Consider the following 26,270-nt stretch of genomic DNA (forward strand, 5'->3'; position numbering starts at 1 on the left):
GTGCGATTCATTACAAGGGAAGTAAATGATCAGCACAGCAACGAGGTTGCAAAGGGAAGGAAGGAAAGAACTACTACCATACTTGTGCTTATCACTTCAAATTCCAAGAGAAGGAACAATCGATTCACCAAAATCATGAGATACTCTAGAGATGAAAGATAGCTACTTTTTTTACTCAAGGGCTAAACGAATAATAGTTAACATCATTCTCAGAAAAGCTAAGAGCTGTGCTATCATACTCGGCTGAGAAGGTCTTGAAACCAAATGACGTTTCAATTAGATACTGGTCTCACAATGAGCTTATTTGCATTAGGAAATAATCATCTCTTACCAGCAAAGTTGCTTCAATTTTTCATATTGCTATTACATATTCCAGCAAGACAAATGCTGCTGAAGATCAAACACTTGTGCATCTTGAACTATTCCATTACTTTTTGGTAAATACATAATAGGAAAGCATGTTTGCACTTGTCACTGTTCTCACGTTACAGTACCCTGTACACCAGCTATCCATTCCACACACACACACTCAGGCTCTGTGAATTCAGAGACCCATGCCTGCTGCTGGCTCCTCGCCCGTAATTCTTTCCACCAGAACACCCCAGCCCTGCAAAAAAGGCTGGAGAGGAGATTAAACCTCACCTGATACATCCCAGCCAAGCCCTGCTTCTACTCCACTGGGAACTAAGAGGGGAATCCCATGGATCATGTTCACATTCTGATGCACACAAAACACAGCAACTACAGGCGTACATCCAAGACAACAGGCAGATAGGTGTGTAACATCTCCAGTCAGTAAGATAACAACCAGCAGCAGCTTCATGGCCAAAAAGCTTCATCTCAGGAGCTCAGTCACCTGTCTTCAGGCCAACCTGATAATCACTGAAAAAGCATACGTCCCTAAAGCTAAGCTACAGAGGAAAACAGAAGTCACTATTTTGACTTCAGCATGCTGTTTTCCTGGTCCTTTCATATTTCTAATCAAATTAGCCCTTCTGTAATCTTAAGGTTCTCAGCACAGTCAATGTACAGGACCAGCGCATGTGAGTCACTCGCATGAATACAGTGAGACATGTGAGAAGACAACTTGAGTCAATCATTGACTTCCTTTTTCTCTGCAGTTGCATTGCTGCTTAATTGCAGTTGCATTGCTTCTTAAAAATAATCTTAAGCAGCTGCAACACAAAAAAATAGCAGAGGACGGGAGGAGGAAATGAGCCTTTTCCCCTTCTGCAGAAAGCTTCAGGGCACCTCAGGTGGACACTGGAAAGGTCCAAAGATCACACCTACCGGCACACTCTGAAACAGCAGTGACAGCACAACAGCACCCTGCCGGACCACCATCCTCTCCGTTCAGTATGCAGCTACAGTGGGCATCAGGGACAGCTGAGGCAGCCACTCATTTACCAACCACTTATTCAGATGAGCTGGCTTCGATTTGTATTCCTACAACTGCAGGAGTCCCCAAAGCCTCGCCCCTACCATCGCTGACAGCCAACGTTGCACTCACACCACCTGTAGCACACACCTGAACTTGCCAGACACAGGGGCTACAACTAGACCTCTCTCAAATGAACCACAGCATACAACATTTAGGCCAGCTGATATGCTGGTCCACCATAAAAGCAGCAATAGGAAAACAGTCTGTCAACATTTTGTGGAAGACAGCATTTTTTCAGCTGAAAACCCAAAAAACAGAAAGATGTATTTACTGTTTTTTGAACTGCAGCCCAAGTCACACAAGACATCTGCACAGAGCCCCAGCACACACAAATTCCTAAGGGACAACCGTAGCCCAAAAAGCACAGAAAAGCTCTCAAGTTCCTGCCCTGAAGGGTTCGGGTCAGCATCTCAAAGGAAAGGCGATCAGTAGAGCCCCGCCTCCCTTCTCAAAGTTCAAATCTGGCCTGAAGAGCAGATAAGTGGATGAAAGCAGGCTCCTTGACCTAATTTTTTGAAGGGCTTCCCCTTCATGTCAGTGACAGTTACTCCTATAAACCTGCCCTTTACTGTTTGCAGCATACAAGTTGCATGCAGGCCAGACGCTCATTTTTAACTACGCGGCCAACAGAATGGAAGTAACATGGACTCATCTAGACACCAGTCCCATACCTTCTTCCCAGCCGGCATAACTGGCCAGGAAAGGAAAGCCACCAGCAGCCTTCGGCTGAGCACTGAAGGGTTTCTTGGCCTATATACGTAAGCGGAACAAGATGCCTCCTCCTAGACGCTGAACTGCTGCTTTCCTCATTCTCCTTTGTCTTGACATTAGAACACACACTCCTGCTTCCCATGCACACACATGCCAGTATTCCACATACACACCAGTATTCCACATACACCCTTATGACTGTTTTTTTTTTAATATATATTTACCAGCTTTATGTTCAAATCCAGACTGAAAGACTGGCACAATACACTCGCCTACCTAAGCACCAAGAACGTGCAGTATTTGAAGCTTACATCACAGCACTGCAAACAGGTTCCAACTTACAACATGAGGGTACTATCACGTACAGCAATGCAATCAATTGCAGGAGGAGATGGATAGCAAAGATAATTTAAATGCCGGATTGCGTAAGAATTACATTCTAGTCCACATAAAGTATTTAGACTGGTGTCATCCGTCTTAACAGCAGCCATGGAGTCCAGCTCTCCTATTTACTTGAGCCCTTCCATGTACATGCCTGCACTACTCCCCACAACAGAATTACTCTACCAAGTCATTTGCTGACTTCATTCATTTCCTCTTAATTCTGTCTAGTTCACCTTTTGCCCAATAACAGGTTGATTTGGGTTATTCCAAATCCTGGATTTAATTTGACATTGTAATTTGGAACAGACCTTTCCCCAGCAGTGGAAACTGGCCACTGAGCAGCATTAAGACACACTTGGGTACCACCTTCACTCTAGAACTGGTCTTTCTGTCCCTCTCATCCAGGTTCCTGGAATTCTGTTCTTTTCACCTCTGAATGTGCCCTGATTAAGTCTGTCCTCATAAAAAGCCACTGTGACAAAAGAGCTGTTAGGAACCCAGCTCCCCTCCTAGCTCTATTAGCGCAGAGAACAAAGCCTGTGTCTGTTGGTTTCGGCAGCACAGAAAGGTCAGGTTATCCGCTGGAGGTGGCTGCCAAAAGCCAGCAACGTGCTTACCGGTCTGTCTGAAGAACATGGATGAGATGTTCCATCGCCTGTATGCCTACCTCCAATCGGTACTTCTGTTTGGAGAAAAATTGAATAGTTAAAGGTCCGGCCCAAAGTCCGAACAAAGGTTTTTAAGCAATAAATCCCAAAGCTGTTAAAAACCCATGTGGCTCTTCAGGAAGTTCGGTACTTACCTTTGACAGTGATTTGAGAGCACGTACAGCATCCCTCCGGTCATCCAGTAAAGTGGAAGAAGCTACTCGGTCACACAGCTTCTGAATCTGGAAACGTGCAAGACCCGTGTGATACAAGACAACGTGCCACGACTACCGAACAGATCCCGAGGCGCTCCGCAGGGCGCAGCCTCATTTCAGTAACCACACGGGACAACGGTTAATTCCCCACCTCCCAACGATAACTTCGCTCCTCGGCGCAGCGCAGGAGGGGCCACGGTGCGTTCGGACTACCCGAACGGACCCCAGGCTGCCAGAGCAACCCGGCCACGCTCGGCAGAGCCGCCAGAAACCTACGGAGGCTTCCGGGCCCGCCGAGCAAGGAGCCGGCCGCGGGTTCAGCCCCGAACCGAGAGGGAAGGCCGCTCCCCGCCCCCGCGCGGGCACCAGGCCGGCCCGCCGCGGCTCCCGACCCCGCGGGACGAGCTGTCACCGCCCGCCGCGAGGGCCCGGCCACCCGCCGCCGCCGCTCGGAAGACGCCCCAGCGCAGCCCCCCACCCGCTGCCCGGCGCGGAGCGGGCCCCGGCCGCGCCCTGCCGAAGACAAGCCGCCGACAGGGACAGGGGCACGGGCGGCGCCCCGCCGCGCCCCGCTCCGCCCGCGCCACAACGGCCACCCGGCAGCGGCTAGGCCCCGCCGAGCTGCGGCCCGGCCCCACTCACCGTCTCGGCGCCGGAGGGCTGCGGCCCGGCGCTGGGGCCGCCCATGACGCCCCGCAAGAAGTTCATGGCGGCGCGGCTCGGCGCGGCCAGCGGAGCTCGCCCCGCGCCCCCCGACCCGCCGCCGCCGCTCCCGGACCCGCCGCCGCCGCCACCGCCCCCCCCGCGACGGAAGCGGGCGCCGCGCCTGCGCCGCGACGTGGCGCCGACGTGGCCGCCGGCGGGGGGGGGGCGGTCAGGAGGCGGGGCTTGGCGGGAGTCCCGCCCCTCGCTGCGCCCGGGGCCGGTGCGGCGGGGGTGCACAGGGTGCGCGGTCCGGGCCCGCCGCCGCTCCGTCCGGTGCTCCCCTCCTCGCCCCGGGAGCCTGCGGCGCCGGCAGGGCGCGCCCCGCGCAGGGGACGCTGCTGCCGACTGCTCTGGCGGTTCGGTTCGCCCCGCCGCAGCAGCGGCGTGCGCCCCGGCCCGCCCGGGCACTGCCGCACTTCTTCCCACCCAGCATTAACGGAGCCAAACCCCCCCCTTGCCATGGTTACCGGCCTCATTAAGCTTTTCAGATACGGTACCACAGCAGGAGGAAGCTCAGCCTTCGCTCCCAGGTTAAGCCCTAGCTAGTAATGCCTTTTGCCGTCATCGTTTGCTACCCCCATCCCGCCGGCATTTTTAACTGGGGGGGGGTAAGAAACAGCTCATCATACCGTGTCAGTTAGCAGAAGGTCTTGTTACGCGTTTGCTCAGAACGAACAACAGATCCGCAGGGGCTGGGGTTATTAACCTGCCTGGAAACTAAACCCTGCACGGCCCTGGAAGCCAGTTCCCCCAGGCATCTCAGGGGTCTGTCTGTCCGGAACAGCCCCAGGACAAACCCTAAGGCTCAGAATTCAAAATTGTGTTTGCTTGTAACGGAAAAGGAAAAAAATGGAAAAGTGACACAAAGTCCTAACCAGAAGAAGAAAATGACTGTATTACATTTTTGGAACAGAATTAAGTCAGTGAGAAAGAGAAGCTTAGCCAGATGCCAATGATGGTTCAGGTTAAGACAAGAGCACTAAGTAGGTAAATTTCTTTCAGGTGCTGAATTTCCCTCCTTGGATGCTGCTGCAGCACTTTCCCTATCCCTGCTGAAGAACAACAGCCAAGAACCAGTGCCCCAGAGGCTTCAGGCACTGCATCTGCACCTTAGCTCCCAGCCTGACACAGCCCTCCTGATGATTACCGACGGGATTTTTGGTTTGGTAGTATTTTGGGTTTTCTGCATATCAAATTACAGCAAATGTTACCGCAACAATAGCAAATTAACACAGAAAATAACTGATCATCTTACTCGGGACTAAAACTAGTTCTTTTCATTCCAGGGAGAAAACCCCTCTCACATTGCAATTTAAATTAAGAGCTTTGGGGATTTTATTTTCCCCATTAACTACAGAATGAAATCAACATTTTCAATTAAAACATGTAATTGAAACCAAACACTCTTCCCATATTCTAAACTAACAGCTTCCTTCCCCATCTAAAGACACCAACAATTAATGCATTTGTCTAAAACGATGAGATATCGCAGCAGTCATTACAAAATAGGCTTTTGTCAAGCAGTTCTGTTCATTTCTAACTGCATTTCTTGTAACATCAAAAATGAAGCTCTGAGCACCTCCAGTCCTGAAGAAGCTACGTAGGTTTTTGGATGCAGCAAACCCCCCAACCTAATGAAAAGGAGACACAGAGCAAGCCCATCTCATCCCTGCAGTACTTCACACACACACCTGCAATTCATCTCTCACCTGCCCTGCCTTCTCCCTCTTGGAGGGAAACACCTTTGCTAAGCAACTGCCTTTTCCCCAGCATGATCTTCCATCACAGCCAAAAAAATCCAAACTTCCTCCGAAACGCAACTTGCCGAGCGCTCTGCCGTGCCACTAGGAACCTACTGAAACCGCGTGGCTGGCCAGCGTTTCCCTTTTTCCACCCACCCTGGTTTTTCCCTGCGCAAACACCACCCGGCACGGGGAGCAGAGGATTTCTACCTTGCTGAGCAGCAAGGAAACCTTCAGTGAGGTTTACTCGCCAAATATCCAGGTGCTTTACAGCAAACACGGCCATGTCAGCAGTGTCGCGAGCCACGGCAGGACAAAGCCAGCCTGCGGTCGCAGCGCACACCCACTGCTGGCTTCGCTCCGTCCTCCCCCCGCGGCAGCGCAGCAGGTTGTACCCAGGCGCGAGAGGCTGACCTGGAGGGGCTTGGCATCGCTGATGCCCTTGCCCCACTTCTCCTTCCCAGCAGCGAGCTAGCTCAACAAAACGGAGCTGGAGCCAGCTCACTCACAACCGTCCTAGTCTGTACATTCCTGGGATGCTCTCTTACACTTCATTGCCCAGTGGTGGAGAAACAAGGGGTTTTTTTAAGAAAAAAGTCCTTCTCCTAAGTAAAAGGGGCTTTGGATACCATAAAGGTTAAGAAAGGATCCCCCCCTTCCCCATGGGGATGGGTCAAGGTACTTACCTTCCAGGGCCAGTGGCAGACACGCACCAGAACTCAGCAGAAATGGGCATGAGGAGATACTGGCCCTCGCCAAAAAAAAACCCCACAACTGAAAGCAGGGTCTCCCGCCAAACAGAGTTCTTTATTTCATAGTTTTCCATCCTTACATATGCAGCCTCAGGGAAAGAAAGTGATCTGGTTCTGAGAAAGATGTTCGATGTGCCCCGACTGCTCACGGCATCCACACCTCCACAGTCTGATTTTTTTAGAAGCCAATGGGACAAGCCAGAGCCCTCTCAAACACGGAGTGCGGAGACATAACACACCCCAAGGACCAGCTTTTGTCACACTGGGAAGGAATTATTTAATATTTGACCCAAAATCATTGATTATTTTAGTTCTCGGCATAACTCAAAATATTTCTCCACTTCAGTGAGGAGCCCTGAACTTTTAATTAATTATGAACGGGGAGAAGCTCTGCACGGAGATACCCGTTTCGAACCGACGCAGACGACACCCCTTACGTTTCAGGTTGCCGCAGACCTCCCTCAGGAGCAGAGCCTTGCTGCCGGTCAGACGCAGCCAGCGAGAGGAGCCAGGAGCGAAGCTCCCCGGGAGCCCAGGGTAACCCGCTCCCGGCGGGCCCCGCGCCTCCGCGCCAGGCACCCCACGGGGCCAGCGCGGCAAGAACCGGGCTCACAAGGGCGCCTTTTGCCGTACTGAGAGCGGAACGGGGCCAGTTAAACCAGGAGCGCGGAGCGCCCGCGCTCCCCGTCTAAGCGGTGGGGCCGCGGGGAGCAGAAGGAGCGGCAGCGAGCACCCACGGGCACCGCCAGCCTCCCAGCCCCCGCCCGGCGCGGGGCACCCGTGGCTCCCTTCTGCGGCCTCCTTCCCCGAGGCCCGGCGGGGCGGGGAGGTGGGGACCGGACCGGACCGGGCCGGGCCCGGCCTGGCCTCCCCCCGCCGCACGACGGCCCGGCGGGAAGCGGCAGGGCCGGTAGCCGGCACCGCGGCGGGGATTGGCGGAGAGCGCCCGGAGGAAGCCCCGCCCCTCCCCGGGCGGGGGGAGCGCGGACAATGCGGGCGGCGCAGGCGCGCCCGCCCGCCCGCCCCCTCGCCTCCCAGCCCCGCCCCGCCCCGCCCCTCGCGGCCCCGCCCGCGCCCTCCCTCCGCGCAGGCGCGCACGCACGCACGCACAGGCACGCGCGCACGGGCGCCCCGGCCGCCCCTCCCCCGCCCGGCCGTGACATCGCTGTCGCCGCCGCCGCCGCGCCCTGGTCGCCCCGTCCTGCCCCCGCTGCGGGACACGCCGAGGGACACGCTCGCCGCGCCCGACACCGAGCAGGCCCTGGGGGGGACGTGCCCCGGCCCCGCGCATCCAGACTTTTTCCTCAGGTGAGCGACGGGGGATCGGGGGTAGGCCCCGCCGCGGGGCGGGGGGTGGCCGTTTAACGGCCGCGGCGCGCGCGGGGCTGAGGGGAGCGGCGCGCGCCGGGCGGCAGCGCCCCGGGGCCCGGCTTTGCCCTTCGCCGCCCGCCCCGCCTCGGCGCGGCCGGGCCCGGCTGCTGGCTCCCGGCCCGGCTCCGCGCCCGGTGTTGCGCGGGGGCGGCGGGCTGGGGCGGGCTTTTGTTCGCCGTCACCTTGGCGGCGTGTCGCCTGCCGGCGATCGCTCTGCCGCCTCGCCCCGGGCGGCGGGGGGAGGCCGGGGAAAAGCGCCCCCTCGCCCGCCGCTTCCCGGCGTAACGCCCCGAGCCCCGCGTTGCTCGGTGCTTGCTGCGGCGTTCGGCCCTGCGCTCGCCTTTCCCCCGGCCCGCCTCATGCGTTGCCTTCCAGGGGCCTCTAGAGGTGTCTGGACTTGGGCATGTGCAGGATGCCGCTGCCTCAGCCGCGTTTGTCCTGCAGAAGCACCCTCAGCTTCCCATCCTCGGCTCAGCGGGGCCTCCTTTTCCCTCACGAATTGGTACTGCGATGGCATCACTGGCTGTACGCTCTCTCCCAGCTCTGCGGACCTCGCCTTTCTCCGCTTCCTCTTTCCCCAGTCGCAACCTGAGCTTCTCTGTTTTCACACGTAATATGGCTGAAGTTGTTGCGAGCGCTTTTATTCTGCAGATCTGGATGCCTTGAGTAGATCTTCTCTCAGCCTCTCTCATTTGTCTGCTGAGCTGAGCTCGGTGTGTTCTTCGGCTTTTGCTCCCCTTAACCTCGGAGGGCTAAAGTAGAGGACATTGCAGTGCCAGCGTGGGTGCACAGGAGCATCCTCACGACAAAGCTTTTAAATCCCTTGGTTAGTTGGGTGACCCTGGATCTTGAGCTTCGTGCCAGGGACCACTACATGAAAGAAGTAACGCAGTTCAGAATGAGAGAATATGAGATTATCGATTGATTTCAACCAGAAAGACTTAGTCAGCCATGTAGATTTTGTTATTCTGGCCTTCCATGTGGGTTTGGCAATCCCCGAACCCTCTATATGTTCTAGGCATTTCAAGTTCAGCGTGCAAGTGTTCTGCTTCGCTGCAGAAAGAACCGTAAAGATACCCAAGGTATTTTTGAACTGTTGAGAAATAGGTTAAGTTATTTTGTGCCTTGCTCAGTTCTCGTGCAGGTAGACTACTTATAAGCAACCCATATGTTTAAAGCCAGCACAGTATTCTTTGGTCTGGAATGGGATGGAGGAGTACGAGGGGAAAGATAGCCTCTCTTAGTAAGCATTTATTTTTTGTATAAAGCACTCTCTGCTGCCTCAGATATCTCAGGGTTTTTTTTTCATTTCCCTTACGGACACTTTCAGTTAGGGAGTAGTAGCAGAACGAAGATTGGTGACCAACCTGCAAGTAACCTGAATGGTTACTCTGCAGCATAGGCCATGCTGTCCTCAGTGCTGTGTGGCAGACTTCACGTGAAGGAATATGGAGCAAGCACTGCTACGTATACCCAAGTTTCCTGAAGGTCGTGTAGCTCTATTGTCATAGCGCTGGGAGTGGGCATAGGGTTTGTCAGCTGGCATCCTGAGCTGAGAAGGTGTTACTGACAAACCAGTATTGCTTTAGCTTCTGGAGTTAATTTATCATTAACGAGGCATTCTGTGTTCATTGTGATTGTAAGTATGCCTCCAGGGCCATACCTGCCCTAGGAAAGCCTTTTCATTCTTAAGGATTCCTTCTCCTTGTGGACTGTAGTAGCTTGGGTGTGAGAGATGTAATCTTGGTTTACCATTTGAAACGTTCTTGTCATGTTCTAATTGGCAGATGTGGGCTTGCCGCATGGAATTATCATTTGTATCATGTGATTTTTTCATTAGCAGAATAAAATCTTTTCTGTGATAGCTAGCTGAAACTGAAGAGAAAACAGAATGAGCTGACCATCCAGTCTGTTTATCCACCAGTGTCCTTATGAATAAAATGTTTTCCTTCATGGAACTGAGGTTTCAAATTATACATCTACTATCACACTTAAATAATATTTTACAGTGCTGAAAAAAAACTGAGGAAACACAGTATCTTAACACATCGTTTTGAATTTGAGTCTTCCTTCTTACTGTAGCAGTTGTGACACTGGATGTCATATCTTTTGAGAGTATTTGACAAATGAAGAACTGAGTTGCAACTCAAGGAACATGTGAAAAGATTCATATGTCAGACTAATAGGTATATCTGATGAGGTACCAGAAGAAAGGCACTGAACCTGGCATTGGATGATGACAGACAGCAGTGGCTTCTCCAGAACGGGTGGTGCCGTTTGCTACAGTTGCTATTGTTATTGCTGTTCGGGTGGGCGTTAGCTCTTCTGGATGGTGCAGCTTAACTGCCCAGAAGATGGTCCCCTATAGTAGCCATGCGCCTAAAATACAGGGTGCTATTAAGCTCCTCTCAAAAGAAAAAAAAAAAAACAACCCAACCCGAAAAACCAACCCCGCAGGACAGCTTGATTTGAAAGAACTGCATGCTGTGCCTTGGGGCTCTGCCAGTTCAGATTGTAGCGGATTAGGTAAAGGAGATCATAAAGTAAAGGGATTCTGGTAGATTATACAGGTTTGCAGGCCCTTCCTGCAGATGGAGGATGATCTGAGTGCTTACCTCACAGGGCATGAAAGAGAGAAGGTGGTTTCAGTACTGAACTTGTTTGGGACTTCCGATTGCTCTTTCAGTGTTTTTTCATTTCGGTTGATGCTTATGTTGCTGTACCGTGGAGTACCCACCAGCCTTTGCAGGGCGGCATTACAGATGCCCTGGCTTGTGCCAGCTGGGCTGTCAGTAGCCGTTTGGTTTCTCAGCTTTATTCAAGGTGTGGCTGCTCACACAGTGTGTTGCAGTAGTGGGATCTCAGTCACGCTTATGGATTGCGGTAGCAGGCACGCTCTTTAAGGCATTATTTGCTTCTCTACGGTAGGAAATGCAGTTCAAAAGTGATAACCTGGATTTAGGAGAAACCTGTCCAAGACTGTGAAAGCTGCTCTCCCCTTCCCTTCCGTTTTCCCTCGGCTCCTGTGGTGTGGGAAGGGGCATGGTGTCCCTCGTGGCTTTGCTTTGTGTGCTCGCTGTGTGGGGAGCATCTTTCTGATTTGCAAGAGCATTTTGCCCAATTTTATTTTCCATTTAAGTGGTATATTCGAATCTAATCAGCGTCTTGGACGCGAGTTGCAGGCTTGTGGATCGAAGAACAAGCTACACTGTTGCAGATTTATGTAAAACTATAGCTCGATGTCTGTGTGCCTTTAGTCATGGGTGAATTGTTCTATGGAAGAAGTGTTCAGAGGATGAAATTTGCTTGTCAATAAAAAACCAAAATATTTTACTTGCTCATAGTTTTTTAGTAAAACAAATGGTGAGGCCTGCATCTCCTTTCCAAAGCTTAAAAGTTTGTCTTGACGGAGGTTACCTTCGAGTTCAGATGACACTTTCTTGAGCTCCTGTCAGAACTCGGTTCAGCTTTTTTTTTTTATTTAAAGTAGAATTGGTGGAGCATCCAAGCAGCGTCACTGTTGTTGGTCTGTCTTGAAGCAGGATGGAGGTGGCTTTGAACTACCTCTTCTGGCACAACCGAAGACTTTGTGCAAAGTTTTTTCTCTGGCTACCTAAATTTGAGCATGTATGCCACTATCCAGTCATCCCCTCAGGTAACTTAATGCCTTGCCACGAATGACTAGTCACATTTATGTTTTCTGCAGGATAAGGGAAATATTAATGAGAAAGCTTACCTATATTTTAGAAAAAAAAGGCTTCTCTAATGTGAGAGCTGCTTATCGAGCAAGATGCATGCCAGTGAACATTTTGACTGCTCGATGCATAGTGGCCTTCAGCACTTCTTCAGAAACGAATTGCTCCCTCCTGTGCAAACTGATGGATGATAGTTTGGTTGGGTTGGTTTTTTTTAATTTAGTTGAAGAAGTGACAAACACAGTTTAATGAATAAAGTTTTACGTATAAAGATGATTGCAGGCTGAATGAATTTGCATGCTATTAATTGAGCGTGGACTTGAGAAATTATTGTCGCAGTTGGTTCCCACGTACTTGAGCACAATTGTCCTAACGTGAGCTATATCTCATCCTTTTAGCCCTTAACAGTTTTCATCTTGTTGCAAAGGCTAACTTCTTGCTTTATTTGCCATGGCTGGCATTTGTTCTTCTGGGCCATCAAAAGATGTTTTTTGCAGAGCTGGGGAAAGTGTGTGATAATCTTGTACCAGAACCTAACAGCATGTAGCTGGGATGTTGTCACAAAGTTAAGTGAATGTTACTATATATTTCAGCGCTACCCTGCAGTTGCACTTGGTGTTGCTCTTTGGAGGAAAATATCCTTTCTGCTTTTGTTAATTTGCTTATCTTTGCATGCAAATAACAAATGATTCCTTTCTGTGCTAACTCTCCCATTGTTTTTGTTTTCTTGAAAGACGTGACCATGGAAATAACTCAAGATAGGAACTTGGTTGTTTGAGGTAATAGTGACAAGCTTATGCAGTCCTATGTAGGCTTAAGTTGTTGTTGTTATGAACTTGAGTCATGCCAATTGAAGTTGCAAGAAGTATTGCACTGGTGCATGTTCCTTCAGTTTTGGACTCCGGTCCCTTGGGCGGGTGCCTCTGGGTCCCTTACCTCTGAGCCTTGTCTGGAGAAGAAAGAGGTTTCATCTTTCATTTCGTCCTCCAGCTTGCGAGTCTATTAGAAAATATATCGCGTGGCTGCTGGTTCTCCTTGGTTCAAGAATGCACTGCAAATCCAGTGTGCCTTCCTGGTAGCACAGGAATCGGAAGTACTGAATAGGGTAGAAATTAAATCTTGTCGATTAATCGTTATGTCAGCTTGATGTAGGCAGGATTACCTGTGGACGAGCAGCAATTGCATGGTGTTTGTGTTACCCTGTCTGTGTAACTTACGGCTTTTATCAGTGTGCATGATGCAGCGGGGTTCTTTAACAATACAGTTGCACCATAAAGAAACTAGCAGATAAATTTATTTGATTTCTGGTGTTTGCCATCTCAGTTTCGGTATTTTGTTTCTGGCTAGTATGTACGCGAGTGCCTCAAGCAAAAAGTTCTCATTAAGAGACTTTCCCAATGGCTGCTCAGGCTGAACTAAGAATGTGGCTGATTTTATTCAAGTAAGAAGAGCGCTCAGATCCTTCTTTCTTAGCTGTTATTCCTTGACTCTTGAGTACGTACCGATGAAAACTGGAAAAATAGCTTTTATAGACTATGTGTATCTGTGGGGCTTCCATTAGCGCCTGGTAAAACACGGAGATACTGTTCTTTGTAAGTTTGGACTGTTTAAATTATTGATGCCAATGCCTTGGGTTTTGGCTTAAGTTTCACTGGTGCCTTTACCTCCAAACCCCTTGGGCCTGCTAAGACTCGGGTCCTTGACTTAAAGGAGGTGCTATGCTAATTGGAACATGTGGAGATTTTAATCTTTTTAAAACCTGGTTTCATGGCACCCATGTTGATAGCAAGGAGTACTTACATTTTTATTTTACTGCCTTCTAATGACTTGGTGACCTGAACAGTTCATTAAGCCTCTGCTACCCCTATTGAGATCTCTGAAAAGATGGTGAAAGGAAATAATACTGAGACAGGTGAAGAATTGTACTGAGGCGTCCTGTAAAATACTGAGATTCTCTGATGTGAATCAATAGTGCTGTCACTTGAAACATGGACAGAGGTGGACAGTACTCATCTCGTTCAGCACGTAAACCAACTTCTGTTTCAAGTCATTAGGGAAGAATTGGCTGTGTGTGATCATTGCGTACTTGCCTTTCTCAGATTTTCTGAAAGGTTTCGGCGGCCTTTCCTGAAATAGCACAGCTTCCAATGAAGAAAAGATCTAGTGTGATACAGATCTGATGTAGTGTAATGACTTGTCACAGATTATTATGTTTTGTACCCAGAGGCATTTTCAGTGTTCCTTGTGGTATGCCAGCAATTTGTTAACATATGTACTTAGCTTATTGCTATATTCATAAGAATGTGTGCTGGCTATGATCTGCTTTTTAATAGGTTCTTTAAAAAAAAAAATTGTAATGTATCTCTGTCCTTCACCACAAGCACTTGTATTCTCACAAGTGCTTGTGGTGAAGATCATATCACCAATTTTGTGTTCATCATCTGCTTGTGGGGCAGGGGAGCAAAAAGAATAGTCTTGCCTGTAGAAACTGAGGTCCTTGTTCTTTTAAGGTTGGTGTCTAAGTAAAATTCCCACGTGTGTGCCGTTGCTGTAGTATGAGTCATGTTAGGAAGATCCCCAAATTGCTCAGATTTTGTTTCTTTGCAGGTTCCCATTTTGAACATGCACAGGGCTCAAGCTGTTGATGTCCCTTACTATTCTTGACATTTGGTTTTGGGTCTGATAATCAAAATTACTTACCCTGGGGCTTCCCATGAGTCACAACTAATACTGTGTTTCAGAGTCTTGGAAGGGTATAATAAAAAATTTTGGATAATCCTAAAATAAGTTTTCTGATTTCTTACTTGCAAGTTCAAAACTTGTATTTTGGGCTTTGCCTGCTGCCTTGCCTACAAGTTTTTGAGACGGTTTCTTCAAGTGTGATTCCTGGCTAACCGTATTTGGGAACAGTTTTTGGTATTGTCTTATGGCTTGGATTGCTGGGTTGAGATTATTTTGACAGTCCATTAAGTGTAAACTAATTGACCTAAGTACTTGGGCTTTTTTCTTCAGGGTTCCTTTTTGATGCACGATCTGACACATTTGTGGCACCGTTCCTGTGTACATTTTACCTTTATTACAGGCCCTTCTTGAGCTGAGGTTAATCTCTTAGTTTCACCTCATGTGCTTTACATCCTTGTCCAGCTGTAATTACGAATGGCCCTTTGTATTGGCCCTTGGCTTGGATTGACGGGTCGAGGTTATTTTGGTAAGAGAAAAAAAATCTTACTCTAGGATTATCTCCCAGGTTGGAAACCGGGGTTTTTGACTTGGTCTTCTTTGCCTGCTGACTTGCCTACACATTTGTTTTTTGAGAGAGGAAGTAGATTAAGCTTTCTGTAGAGGACTAGAGGGAATCTCATGATAGCAGACACTGGTATTCAGGAGTGAGTTCAGCCTTCCTGACATGAGCGGGAAAAAGCAACATGTCGGGTGCTGGCAAGCCATCAAAAAGACTTCCAGAGTGCTGAAGATAATTTTATGACACGGACAATCTGCAAGACAGTATGGATGGGTAGGAGCATAGCAAGTAAAACGAAGAACTGTTTGAGGCAGGGGGAATTGAGGGAATTATAGATTGGCCAGCTTCTCCTTGATTCCTGGGAAGGCTTGTAAAGCAAGCCCTCCTAGGCGTTGTGTTCAGATCCATGAAGGACAAGAAGCTGTTTGAACAGCCAGCATGGATTTAGGGCAAGTTATAACTGACCAACTAGCTTGCCTTCTGTGATGACACAAATGGCTCAGTGGATGAGGACAGTGCAGTAGATGTGGTTTACCTTGATTTCAGTAAGGCCGTGGTTTTCTGTACTAGCCTTGGAGCCAAACTGGTCAGATAGCCGATGAGGTGGGTGGGAAACTGTCCAGACAGCCAGCATCAAAAGGAGCGATACAAAGTCCAACTGGTAGCTGGCAGCTTGCGAAGTTTCTCTGGGATCAGTACTGGGGCTGATGCAGTTTAACATCTTTCTCCTGACCTGGATGATGGGCTAAAGTGGTCCACAGCAAGTTTCTGGAGGGATAGGCTGGAGAAGTGGGCTGACAGGAACATCACAAAGTTCAACAAAGGCAAATTATGAAGTGCTGCATGTACACGGAAAAACTGCATGCAGAAGTAAAGGCCGGGAAACGGTATGGATACGAAGCAGCTTTGCACAAATGGACCTTGGTGTCCTGGCAGAGAAGTTGAACTTGAGTCAGCGGTGTACCTTTGCAGTGATGATGGGCGGTTGCGTTCTGGGCTGCGTAAGCAGGAGTATAGTGAGCAGAAGTGATTCTTTCTTTCCATTTGGACTCTCGTGACACCCAGACCCAGAGTATTGCTCCTAGTTTTAACTCCTCAGTACAGGAAAGAAACCAACATGCTGGAATGGGTCTGGTATAGGATCACCGGGATTCTTAGAGGATTGGAGCCATCCGGAGAGAGACTTTCAGAGGGCTGGGCTTGTTCAGCCTGAAGAGCAGAGGACTGGAGCGGGAGGATGATATGTTACTGTTTCCTTCAACTACCTGGTGGGAGGGTGTTGATCCATACTTCTCCAAGGTGCACCATGTTAAAATGACAGCCGACAGGCATAAATTGCAGATTGAAGTTCTGTTTACATGTTAGCAAATAACCTTATGCAGAACTTGTTTTAATGAGCAACATGTTAGAAACTGGTCATGCTTTGCACCTGGGGTTGAACGAGGTGACCCCAGAAGTCCTTTCCAACCTAAATTATTCTATGGCAAATGTGAAATGCAGTTAGCTTGGACAAGTAGTACCTAAGGCTTTGGTAATGTCTGAGGCATAAAGGTTTCCCTTCCCAGTCTTCAGGGAATGCGAATCCAGCCCACATAATTAATTCAGAATATTGGTGCTACCATCTTCGTGTTACAGATGCGACAGTAGCCTTTTGAAGCAGATGTGCTTTGAGATAAAGGAATGTTATGGTCTGACTTAAGAAAGTGTATTCCTGTTTGTTTTGCAGTGCTGTTGAACTTGGATTTTGAATTGTTCATCAGTTTATTGCCAAAGGGTTAAATAAATGGTGCTAGATGTTTTTAACAGGGTTTTTGCTTGTTGGTATGGGGTGGGGTTTTTTTTTGTTTTTTTTTTTTGTTTTTTTTTTTGTTTGTTTGTTTTTTGTAAAGCACCTGTTCTGTAAGGGATTTTGTTTCCACTGTTCCCTCTTTGTCAAAGTAACACATGAATTGACTGAAATATTTTTATTTAATCAAAGGAGGTGGGGGAGGGTGTCCTGAATTGGTGGAGTTCCTGAATTAAGTTCCTGTTCACATAACTGTTTCAATTCTAATATCAGTATGCCCATCCTTTTATGGGGAAGTTGTGATATACAGGGCTGCCTTCAAACTAACATGAGTATTTTTAATTACAGCATTTGACACTGTGTACCAAAGAAATGGTGATGGAGAAGCCAAGTCCCCTGCTCGTAGGGCGGGAGTTTGTGAGACAGTACTACACTCTGCTAAATAAAGCTCCTGACTTCTTGCACAGGTAACACTTTCACACACAAAGTGACTCATGTTTTTGAACAAAAGTGTGTACTGTTAATTCTAAATCAGATAAACATTCATTTCTGAGTATGGGAGGAAATAGACCTGGCTAACTTTTGGGCTCTTGGAAAACTCTGTCGTCTTACTGGAAACTCCTTATGCTCTAGAACCAAGTCTGATCATATGGATGTATGGCATGCTATCAAGGTATTTCCTGTGTAGAAAAGTGAGCTGCTTCTCAGCTGATAAAATGGTAATGTGGACATATTCCAGAAATACTTTTCTCAAAAGACAGAAAAGAAGAGGAAAGAAAATGGCAGAGGAAGCACTTGCATTTAGTACCTAAGACAAACATACTAATTATTTCAGGATCCCATATTTTGCGTTGCCTCTGAGAAGTTTTTATCCAGATTATGATTAGAGATTTAAGTATAACTGTCATGGCCTGGACAAGGTAGGTGGAAAATACAGTGGGTTGGTTTTTTTTTAGCTGTGTCCACTATTTAAATGGTACTCTGAATGCGTTTCTTCCTTCTTTTTCTTTCCGCCCCTTTTTTTTTCTTCCTTCTTTTTCTGGTTTTGATTGGCTACATATAGGTTGTCACTCAAGATTTTGCATTTCCACATTTGGACTTAGAGCAGCGTGGACTTGTAATAAATAAAGGTGAACGTAGCTTTGCCAGTGCATAAAAAGAAAAAAAGCAGTTACTGCTTGGGTTGGTATCATCTCAGAACTTGACATAAGGTTGATGCTGAAAAATTGGGCTTTTGATTGAGCACAAGTTAGAGCTCTCAGATGGCTTACTTAAGAATTCAGTCTTTTGAATAATGCTCCTTTCATCTATAGCTTTGAGGTGGGGAAAACGAATGGTATCATTTTTACTTAAATCACTGAACTGCTGTGAAACCATGTTGTTTTCTGTGTTTAAAACTATTTTAAGGTGTCTGAGCAGTGTATTCCAGACTTTCCTAATATATGTTTAGTAATTGAACAGAAGTTAAAAGCAGGATTTTTAGAAATTGCAGAATTTTTCCTCACCCTCAAAACTTCAACAAATGAGTCAGATCAGATCAACAACTGGACAAGCATGTCCCTGTAACTCATCGATACCTGATATACAAACTGACAGTTCACTCAGACCCAAGAACTGCGTTCCTCAGGTCCGTATCATGCCTGCGTGTTTTCCCCAGGTGGCCTGGGAAAGGACCCCTTGCCTGGACTTAGCTTCAGCAGCAGCTGTTAGGCAGGTCTGTCAGCAGTTAGCATCTTGTTGATATCCATAACTATCCATTGCCTGCAAAGGTCAGACATTTGAAATTCTTTTTAAGAGACTTAGGAAGGGCGTGACTATACTCGTTTTTCAAGGCAACAATTATGTTGCAAGCAAACGATGCAATGGAAATCCCAGTATCAGAACAGCAGGGTCATTTTTGAATGATAGAAAAGCCCAAGTTAGTAACACCAGCTTCTTGTGAAGTGTGCTGTCATGTTGGTCTGAAACCCAGAAATTGTTTGCATAAAGAAAGAGACAGAGAAGAGTTTATAAGGCATGATTAGGCCATGCTTCACAGCTTAATACCAAAGGCAGAAGGAGAATTGTATCGGTTCTACAGTGAGATTGCCTTTTCCTTTTGTAACATTTATTTTCAATGGCAGTTAAACTGTATATGGGGTGAATCACCCATGCCTCAAACCTGGTGGTGAAAATAGTCTTTGATTTTGCTTGTAAGAGCATTTACCTGTAATGATAGTGACTGTAACCTTGGCAGGATTGGGGGGGGGGGAGGGGGGTGTGTCTTTTGATTTAAGAAGCAAAATACTGTCGGTATGTTTTTTTCTCCTTAACTGCTTCAGTCCAAGAAGAGCAGCCAGCTGTTCCAGATTTGCCTTCCCTCCTGCTTTCCCTTAGTATGACAGTATTACTTCCGTTGCATCAATATTAACACATGCTATGGGAGCATTATGGAGCTGGTGTTCCTGGTACATTTGGGATGTAGACTGATCTTTCCAGATTGGGGTGATAAAAAATTGGCAGAAGTGTACGTGTGAGGAAAAATGGTGTCTGCAGAGACATTGAGCCTGTTGAAGACAACTTTGGTGCTTTAAAGGAGGTACTAGATATTACTCCCACCCCTCTAAATCTCGAGCTTTACTCGAACATCTCTGAAATGCAGCTTTCCAAATTATGTTGTATGCGTGGTACGCTGAGTGGGAAAGGGGAATTGTCCGTAGAGTTTACCTTCTTGCAGGTATTGTGTTTTCATCAAGGGCTCTAGTCCAAAAACATTACAGAATTTTTCTTCTTTTATCAAGTGGAGGGGCTGTTGATGACCAGTCCATTAACTGTCTCCTGGAATGGCCCTGCTGAGGTCGGGGGAGCTGGATAGACGCTCACAAGGCAAGCTCCCTGGTGCAGGTGATACTCTGTGCTCACAAATATTCTCTGTCCACTTGAAGGGTGGCACAAATGTCACTAACAATAGCATCTGTGAAATTTCTCTTAAATACCTCTGCACAGAAGTGTCCTAGAGGTTTTGATCTGGTTTGGCTGAATCATAGCTGATTCTTGAGCTGCTTGTGTGAAATGTCTTCTAGCCGGTTTTAGTCTCTGCCACTGCTGTCCCTTTTTTTGGGCTGCAGAGGTGGCTACTTTTTTCTAGTCAGACTGAGATACAGAGGACATTTACCTTTCTGTTCTTTGGCCCCATCTTGTTTATGAGTGATGCTCTTCTGAGAGGGCATCTTATCTTCCCTCTTTCTCTTGCTGTTAGCCTGAACAACAACTTGCTGACTGCCACAGAAAGATTTTGGTTTTCATGGCTTCCTGATGCTTGATGTGTTCCTTCTTGCAGCGGTAAGGGAGTTTGGACAGCAAGTGTTAAAGTTATGGTTTCTCCTACTAAAAGCTTGAGAAGAGCACCGAGTATCCTGTCGGTAGTCATTATCCAAAGCTTATCCAGGGGTTACGAGTAAGCAGAGATCAGTTTGCCCTGTAAATGGCTGTTACTCGGTGTAGTTTGCATGCCTGTTGCACTTTAGGTGAATTTATATGGCTTTACTGGCCCCTTAACTTAAAATTTATAATTCCATATAACTGGGGACTTAATGTTTACTCCTTTCTTGATCTGCAGTCCCCACTTGTTAGGTTTTCTGCCTACCAAAGAGCTTGAACAGTTCCTTAAAAGCAGGTTAAAACTCTTGGTCCCACCATGAAAGCACTTAGTAAGATATGCTGACTGTTAGAGGTCTTACTTTGGCATCTAGAGAGTGAAAAGATGTTTTCCTATCTGCTTGCGCACTGCTTCAGCTCAGCTTCTGATTTTCCTTGCTGTTAGGAAGTGCTGGACCATGCTCAAAAACATGGTTATGCAGTTGGTACTAAAGACAACAATCTAATATTTCCCGGACTTTTTTTCTGGACATAGTCACGGGAGTTAAAATCTTGGGTTGGTATTTTCAGGAAAGTAGAACTGGGAAGGTTTAGTAGGATAAACCAAGAAATGGCAAATGTGAAAGTTCTAGTGTTTAATTCTGTATCTTGACACTGACCCTCTGCATTGGCTTGTTTAACTAGAGAGAAATGTTCTGTATCCTTGCTAATATGTGTGACAGTAAGTTTAAAGAAGTACTTAATGAAAATTTTATTTCATATATAGAGCACAAGGGTGGATATTAATGGTATCTTGTAGAAGCAGGGCAAGTGTTAGCATTCAGACCTCATGGCAATCACTCCCAAGGCAAAGCCTGCTTATAAATAAAAAAAGGTGTGATACGATGGTTATGTCTGTTGATTTCAATGTACAGAAAATATTAAGCATTTGTCACATGCTTTATAAGCTGGCAGTAAACATCCAAAACAAAACTTAGACTATTCTGGGCTCAAAATTTGGAAGTGGAATGAAAGTGCAAAATGATCTCTGACATGTAAGAAAAATATTGGAAGCAAGTGTACATATACTGCATATAAAAAATACGAGCTGTTGAAATCCAGTCCAGAAGCTGGGTCAAGAAAGGGTCTTAGGGTTTGTTTTTCTTGGAGTGGTCCAGAGGTTTGTGCTATTTACAAGATCAAAAGCACAACTGCTACTTGTTGGGCAGCATAAATATGGAATATTAGTTTTGTGTCCTAAGTTATACAGTGGAGGCTGCTATAAGTGGTGATGCAATTTTTGTACACAATGATGCAATTAATGCAAATGACATACTGCTCACGGCCTAACTGTAAGAAGCCTAGAGAGAACGCTGCTTTTGGGCTACATCTAGTACTGAGTTTATCCCTTGGTGCGGCAGCAGTAAGATGCAGTTCTGTTTGGTCTTCTTTCGTTCGCTGGTTTTTTACACTTGATTTCAGACAGAATTTCTTCTTGGGGGCTTTGTGTTCAGCTGTGGTGCCTAAGAGGAATCTGGTCTTTTCTAATACTTTGGAGGTTTTTAAAGTGCTCTTTGGCCATTGCTTCTGAGAAAGCTGAAGAGTGAAATAACAGCCACGTATAGCAGAGAGACGGGACAGATGGGGAGGTGGGTTGGTCAGACAGGTTGTCCGTATCCGTACGGTCTGAATCCAAGGCAGAGTCCCGCACTGCTGCCCAAAGCTTTGAAGGGAACAGGGGTTCAGAGGAGAGGCAGGCGGGTTGTTCCTCCCTAGGCTAACACCTCGGCTGGGTAGCACAGCTTTAACAGGGGCAGATGATTTTGACATTGGGGAACCTTCAAGCCAAAATGGCCACCTTGTTTAAAGGAAGCAAGTGGAACATGGAGGTTGATTTAGGAGCTTGCTACCTATCTTAGGCAAACTGGAATACTGAATATTAACCTTGTTTGTTGTTCCTGTATTCTTGGAGCCTTGGAAGCAGAAAATATATCTTGAATTGCACTTTGTGCTGAAATTCCTGATGCATTGAGCTCTACAACTTTCGGCTAAAATACTTGTTGGATTCGGTTCTGTTTTTTCATTGCTATGACCTTTACATCTCTTCACTTGCAGGTTTTATGGCAGGAATTCTTCTTACGTCCATGGAGGACTGGATGCCAGTGGGAAACCGCAAGAAGCAGTGTACGGTCAAGCTGTGCGTATCAAAACCAGTCCTGTAGTCCTCATTAATGTTCAGAACTTACTTGTATAAATCAGTCTTTTTCTTTACTAATTACTTTGACTTTCTTATCTGGTAAATAACGTATTGTGATACTGCCGCCTGTTCAGAGGGAGATAGGAAGTTGTTGGCTTGAATTTTTTTTTTGACTGTTGCTGCTTTTACTGTGAGTTGTGTTTGATTCATCAGCTTTGCATCTGGACTGCAGAAAATATGTTTAGGATGGGAAACAAAATTAAGAGGACCTGTTAGACTTGTGCTATTGATGTATCTTATTTCAGTTAGAAGTGGTTCCTTGGGAAGGGGACTTTGATCTTTTGCGAGTTACGTGAAATTCTGTATGTTACCAAATTCTTCTATGAGTGGAATTTTCTTAAAGTGGAAGATAACTTTTGAAGACGTGAAGTAAGTCCAAGAAACACAACTTTTCTCTTTGGTTGTAGCTCTTTATAAGAATAATGTCTGTCGCCTAGGGGCGTCTGTTCATGTGGTAGCCACACCTTTGAGCAATGTGGCTTTTACCCCAGGGCAGGTTTGGTTTCTTCTTTCACTGGCAGAACCTGATTTGGCAGCACAAAAATCTTGGTAGTGCAGGTGTTACCCCCTCCTGTGATGTTTGGGTACTTTGTGGATATGGAGGGGGTTGAGGTTTTCTGTTTGGGGGGCGGTGGTTTATTTTTTTAAACTCAAGGTAAATCCTGTCCCTCTCACAGGCCCTTTAAAAAATGAAAGCCTTAAAAAAGGTCATATGTTGTAATACAGCTGGAAAAACTGGATAGCAAGTTGTACGCTATTTGACTGCTCTGAGAAGTACTTGAATCCTGGTGGAAAACTTCAGAATAGAAGTCAGATGAGCTCAGGTAGACTGTTCTCAGTGAAAGACACTTCTTGGTTCCTGTATTTACCTTTTGAGTTTCAGTGGGGTGCTTTTTTGTGTCAGTTCAGACTCTGGTATTTAAAAGGTGTAAAGCTCTGTACAAAACTCAGTGTACCTAAATGTAACTCTCTATTTCTAGGAGATACACAAGAAAGTGATGTCATTACAGTTCAGTGAATGCCACACCAAGATTCGTCATGTGGATGCTCATGCTACTCTGAGTGATGGGGTGGTTGTGCAAGTAATGGGAGAGCTGTCAAACAACGGGCAGCCGATGAGGAAGTTCATGCAGACTTTTGTGCTTGCTCCAGAAGTAAGTACATGTAAGATTGTGTTTAACCTAAAATAATGATGATGGAAACCTGACCTGTAGCTACCGTTTTTCATACTGGGGCAAAAAATATGATCTGGCTTTTAGAGCTTGGCCCAGAGGCTATCATTAAATATGTCACAGTATGTGAGTGCAGAGAAACAAGTGTGTTGGACCCATCCTGAGCTGTTTTATTTTCTTAGACTTGACGTATTGGAGCAGTAATACAAAGCAAGTTGGAGCTTGCATTTGGGACCTGCCATTGGCACAAATAAATAAAAAAAAAGTAATGTTCAGCTCTGCAGATCAGGTCTCTAGTGTAGTTCTGCACTTTCTTCAAGTCTTCTGGCAAACATGAGTATGGGTTGACGCTGCGCAAGTTACTGCTCAAATTTAGCTCTTAGCGAGAGCAGAGCTGTGTAAGGGTAAAGGGTGTCTTGTGTTCTTTCTAATTCTTTCCCCCCACTTCATCACAAACTATTGTGTGGTTGGCAATTAACATTTTAGTCTCGTTGATTTTCTTTGTTGTTTCCCTATGCACTGCTATAAGCATATAGTCACCCTGTGAAAGTTCCTTCTGGTTTTTTACTGTAAAGTGTTTGTAACAGGGAAAATTAAAATTCCTTGATGAAACTGAGGGACTTTATATTTAGTTAGAGCCTATGATTGCCTTGACTTAACAAAATAGGGTTTTTTCTGCGTGAAACTTCCTTTTTCAGTTGGGTGGAAGTTACCGTTCACTTGTTTGCTTAGAGAAGAGGTACCACGTGGAAAATGGCTTTAGTGAAGTAGTCCTATTCCAAAATGTTGGTGTGTACCCCAAAGCTTACATCTCTAATCCATCCTTGTTGTTGACTGCTTATATACCATATATGTAAAAAAATGCATGTTGCTCTTTTACAGGGTTCTGTTCCAAACAAGTTCTATGTCCATAATGATATCTTCAGATATGAAGATGAAGTATTTGGGGATTCAGAAGGAGAACTTGATGAAGGTGAGAAGAACTGTACATGTAGAGTTTGTCTTGTGCTTGTTCCTCTAGCGTGTATGCAGAGCATTCAGAAGCATCTAGCGGAGATGGAAAGACGCAAACTGTATTGCGTTCTCATGGAGCATAGTAATTTGGCAGGGGGCTGAGGCGCGGAGTATAGGTTATGTTGCTGGAACTAACTGCTGGTCCAGAACATTCTGTAAAATGAAGGGCGTATAGTAGTACCTTATTCCTTGAAGGGCTGAACTGGCTTAGGGTGGGTGAGGCTTGGTAGAGAATGGAAATAATGAGCAATAGTACTTTTGCTGCCACTAGTTTCATCAGGTAGACTTCATTTCTCTGACCAGTCGAATTTTTAGGTGAAGTGATTTGAAGAAAAAAATCTAATTGGCTTTTCAAATATGACAAGTAGTTCACTTTCATATTGTCATCATGTTTGGTAATTCATTTCTATTCAGGGGCTGAACTTGACCTGGGTGGTTTTTTTCCCCTCTGTTCACTGAGGCAAAGCAAATCAGAGTACAGCCAGAATGTATGTACATGTGTTCACTGGATAATTTCTGGAATGTTTTCATCTCGGTTCTGTAGAACAAAGCATCTTAGGCAATCATCCTTGTACGTGAGGTTAATCTTCTTAGTTTCAGGTACTGACATTTATGACCTAATAGTGCAATCTCTCTCTTTTACTGCCACCATATGAAAAGCATCTGCTGCTTTAAAAGACCCTCGAACCCTCCTCCCGGAACTTCCTAGCAGCAATATGTCTCTAGTTTCTCCTTTTTGTGAAAATAGTAAGAAACAAAGCCTCTTGAATGAGTGGAAGGGTCTTCTATCTTTTCTTGCAGCTAATATTGCCTTATTTTGTTGATGAAGCTTTATTTTGATTACTACTAGTTTAATATGCTTTTATTTTAAATGCGGCTTGTGTACGCTTGCAGAGATGTTTAAGGAAGTTTTTCTTTTTGTGTCAGAGTCTGAGGAAGAGGTGGAAGAGGAGCAGGAGGAAAGACAACCATCACCTGAACCCGTGCAAGAGAATGCAAGCAGTACTTACTATGAAAACCATCCTGTAACGTAAGAAGTCCATTTTATTATATGAAGTTGCTTTTTTAATAAAATGACAGAATTGCTTTGGCTTTGGATTCTGGATGTGATTTAACAGGGAGTTTAGGAAACTACGCTTAACTTGATCTGTGTTATGTTAACATTATATTATTCTGAAACATTGCTTCTTGAATGGAGAGAGGAAGTGGGGGATGTTCTTATGTTTGTTAGGTATTTTCACTTCTGGTTTCAAATGTGAGGTGAAAAGGTAGCACCTCTGTTTATGTACACACTTAATGGAGTCTTTGTTATGTAAACTTGTAACAGTGAGTTGTTATGATGTATTTTATGTGAAGAGATGGGTTAACAAAGGAGTGATTAATGATATGTTACTCCTCAAATTTGGGTAGCACTTGAAACTCAGAGGAAGGTCTGCTTTTTGAGAAGCTGCTGTACAGCTGTATTGGAAGAATAGATCTCTGTCCTGAGTGTCTTAAAATCTAAACAAGATGAAAGAAAAAAGTTTCATGATGTTATCATAAGAAAAATACATTTTATTAAAAAAAACAAACAACCAAACAAAAAAACCCCACAAACCCAAGCAAACAACACCAAAACCCTGTGCTTTTTTTGAAACATAGCAATGCCTTTTAAAGGGCCAGAACTGACTTCCTGGTTTCCTTGTTTAAAAAAAAAAAAAAATTGCGACATTGCTAGATGATGTCAGTTAAGTGCATCAGTGATAACGCTAAATGCTGCTCACGTAATGCTTTTCATGAGAAATCTTATGGAAGAGGGGAG

At 46.1% G+C, this 26,270-nt stretch overlaps 2 protein-coding genes across 7 annotated transcripts in view; one reads left to right on the forward strand and one right to left on the reverse strand.

Annotated features, from left to right (window-relative positions):
• The window catches only part of USO1 (USO1 vesicle transport factor), a 38,044-nt gene extending 33,846 nt beyond the window's left edge, over positions 1–4,198 (reverse strand). For 4 of the 5 annotated variants that reach the window (XM_075501361.1, XM_075501363.1, XM_075501360.1 and 1 more), the window contains exons 1-3: positions 4,041–4,198; positions 3,339–3,425; positions 3,154–3,218 (exon numbers count right to left, since the gene is read on the reverse strand). In XM_075501361.1, coding sequence (XP_075357476.1) covers positions 3,154–3,218; positions 3,339–3,425; positions 4,041–4,106 — 218 coding nt within the window. In that variant the 5' untranslated portion in view covers positions 4,107–4,198. Of the gene's footprint in view, positions 1–3,153; positions 3,219–3,338; positions 3,432–4,040 lie in introns of those variants that run through there. The other variant, XM_075501364.1, reaches the window with a different exon arrangement.
• A 3,481-nt stretch (positions 4,199–7,679) lies between these two features.
• G3BP2 (G3BP stress granule assembly factor 2) overlaps positions 7,680–26,270 on the forward strand; it is a 30,283-nt gene continuing 11,692 nt past the window's right edge. Inside the window, exons 1-6 of one of the 2 annotated variants that reach the window (XM_075501365.1) lie at positions 7,680–7,905; positions 17,039–17,157; positions 22,142–22,223; positions 23,264–23,437; positions 24,338–24,428; positions 25,397–25,499. In XM_075501365.1, the coding sequence (XP_075357480.1) occupies positions 17,063–17,157; positions 22,142–22,223; positions 23,264–23,437; positions 24,338–24,428; positions 25,397–25,499 (545 nt within the window). In that variant the 5' untranslated portion in view covers positions 7,680–7,905; positions 17,039–17,062. The remainder of the gene's footprint in view (positions 7,906–17,038; positions 17,158–22,141; positions 22,224–23,263; positions 23,438–24,337; positions 24,429–25,396; positions 25,500–26,270) is intronic. The other variant, XM_075501366.1, reaches the window with a different exon arrangement.

The sequence above is a fragment of the Mycteria americana genome, chromosome 4 (assembly GCF_035582795.1).
Source record: "Mycteria americana isolate JAX WOST 10 ecotype Jacksonville Zoo and Gardens chromosome 4, USCA_MyAme_1.0, whole genome shotgun sequence".
Taxonomy (NCBI): domain Eukaryota; kingdom Metazoa; phylum Chordata; class Aves; order Ciconiiformes; family Ciconiidae; genus Mycteria; species Mycteria americana.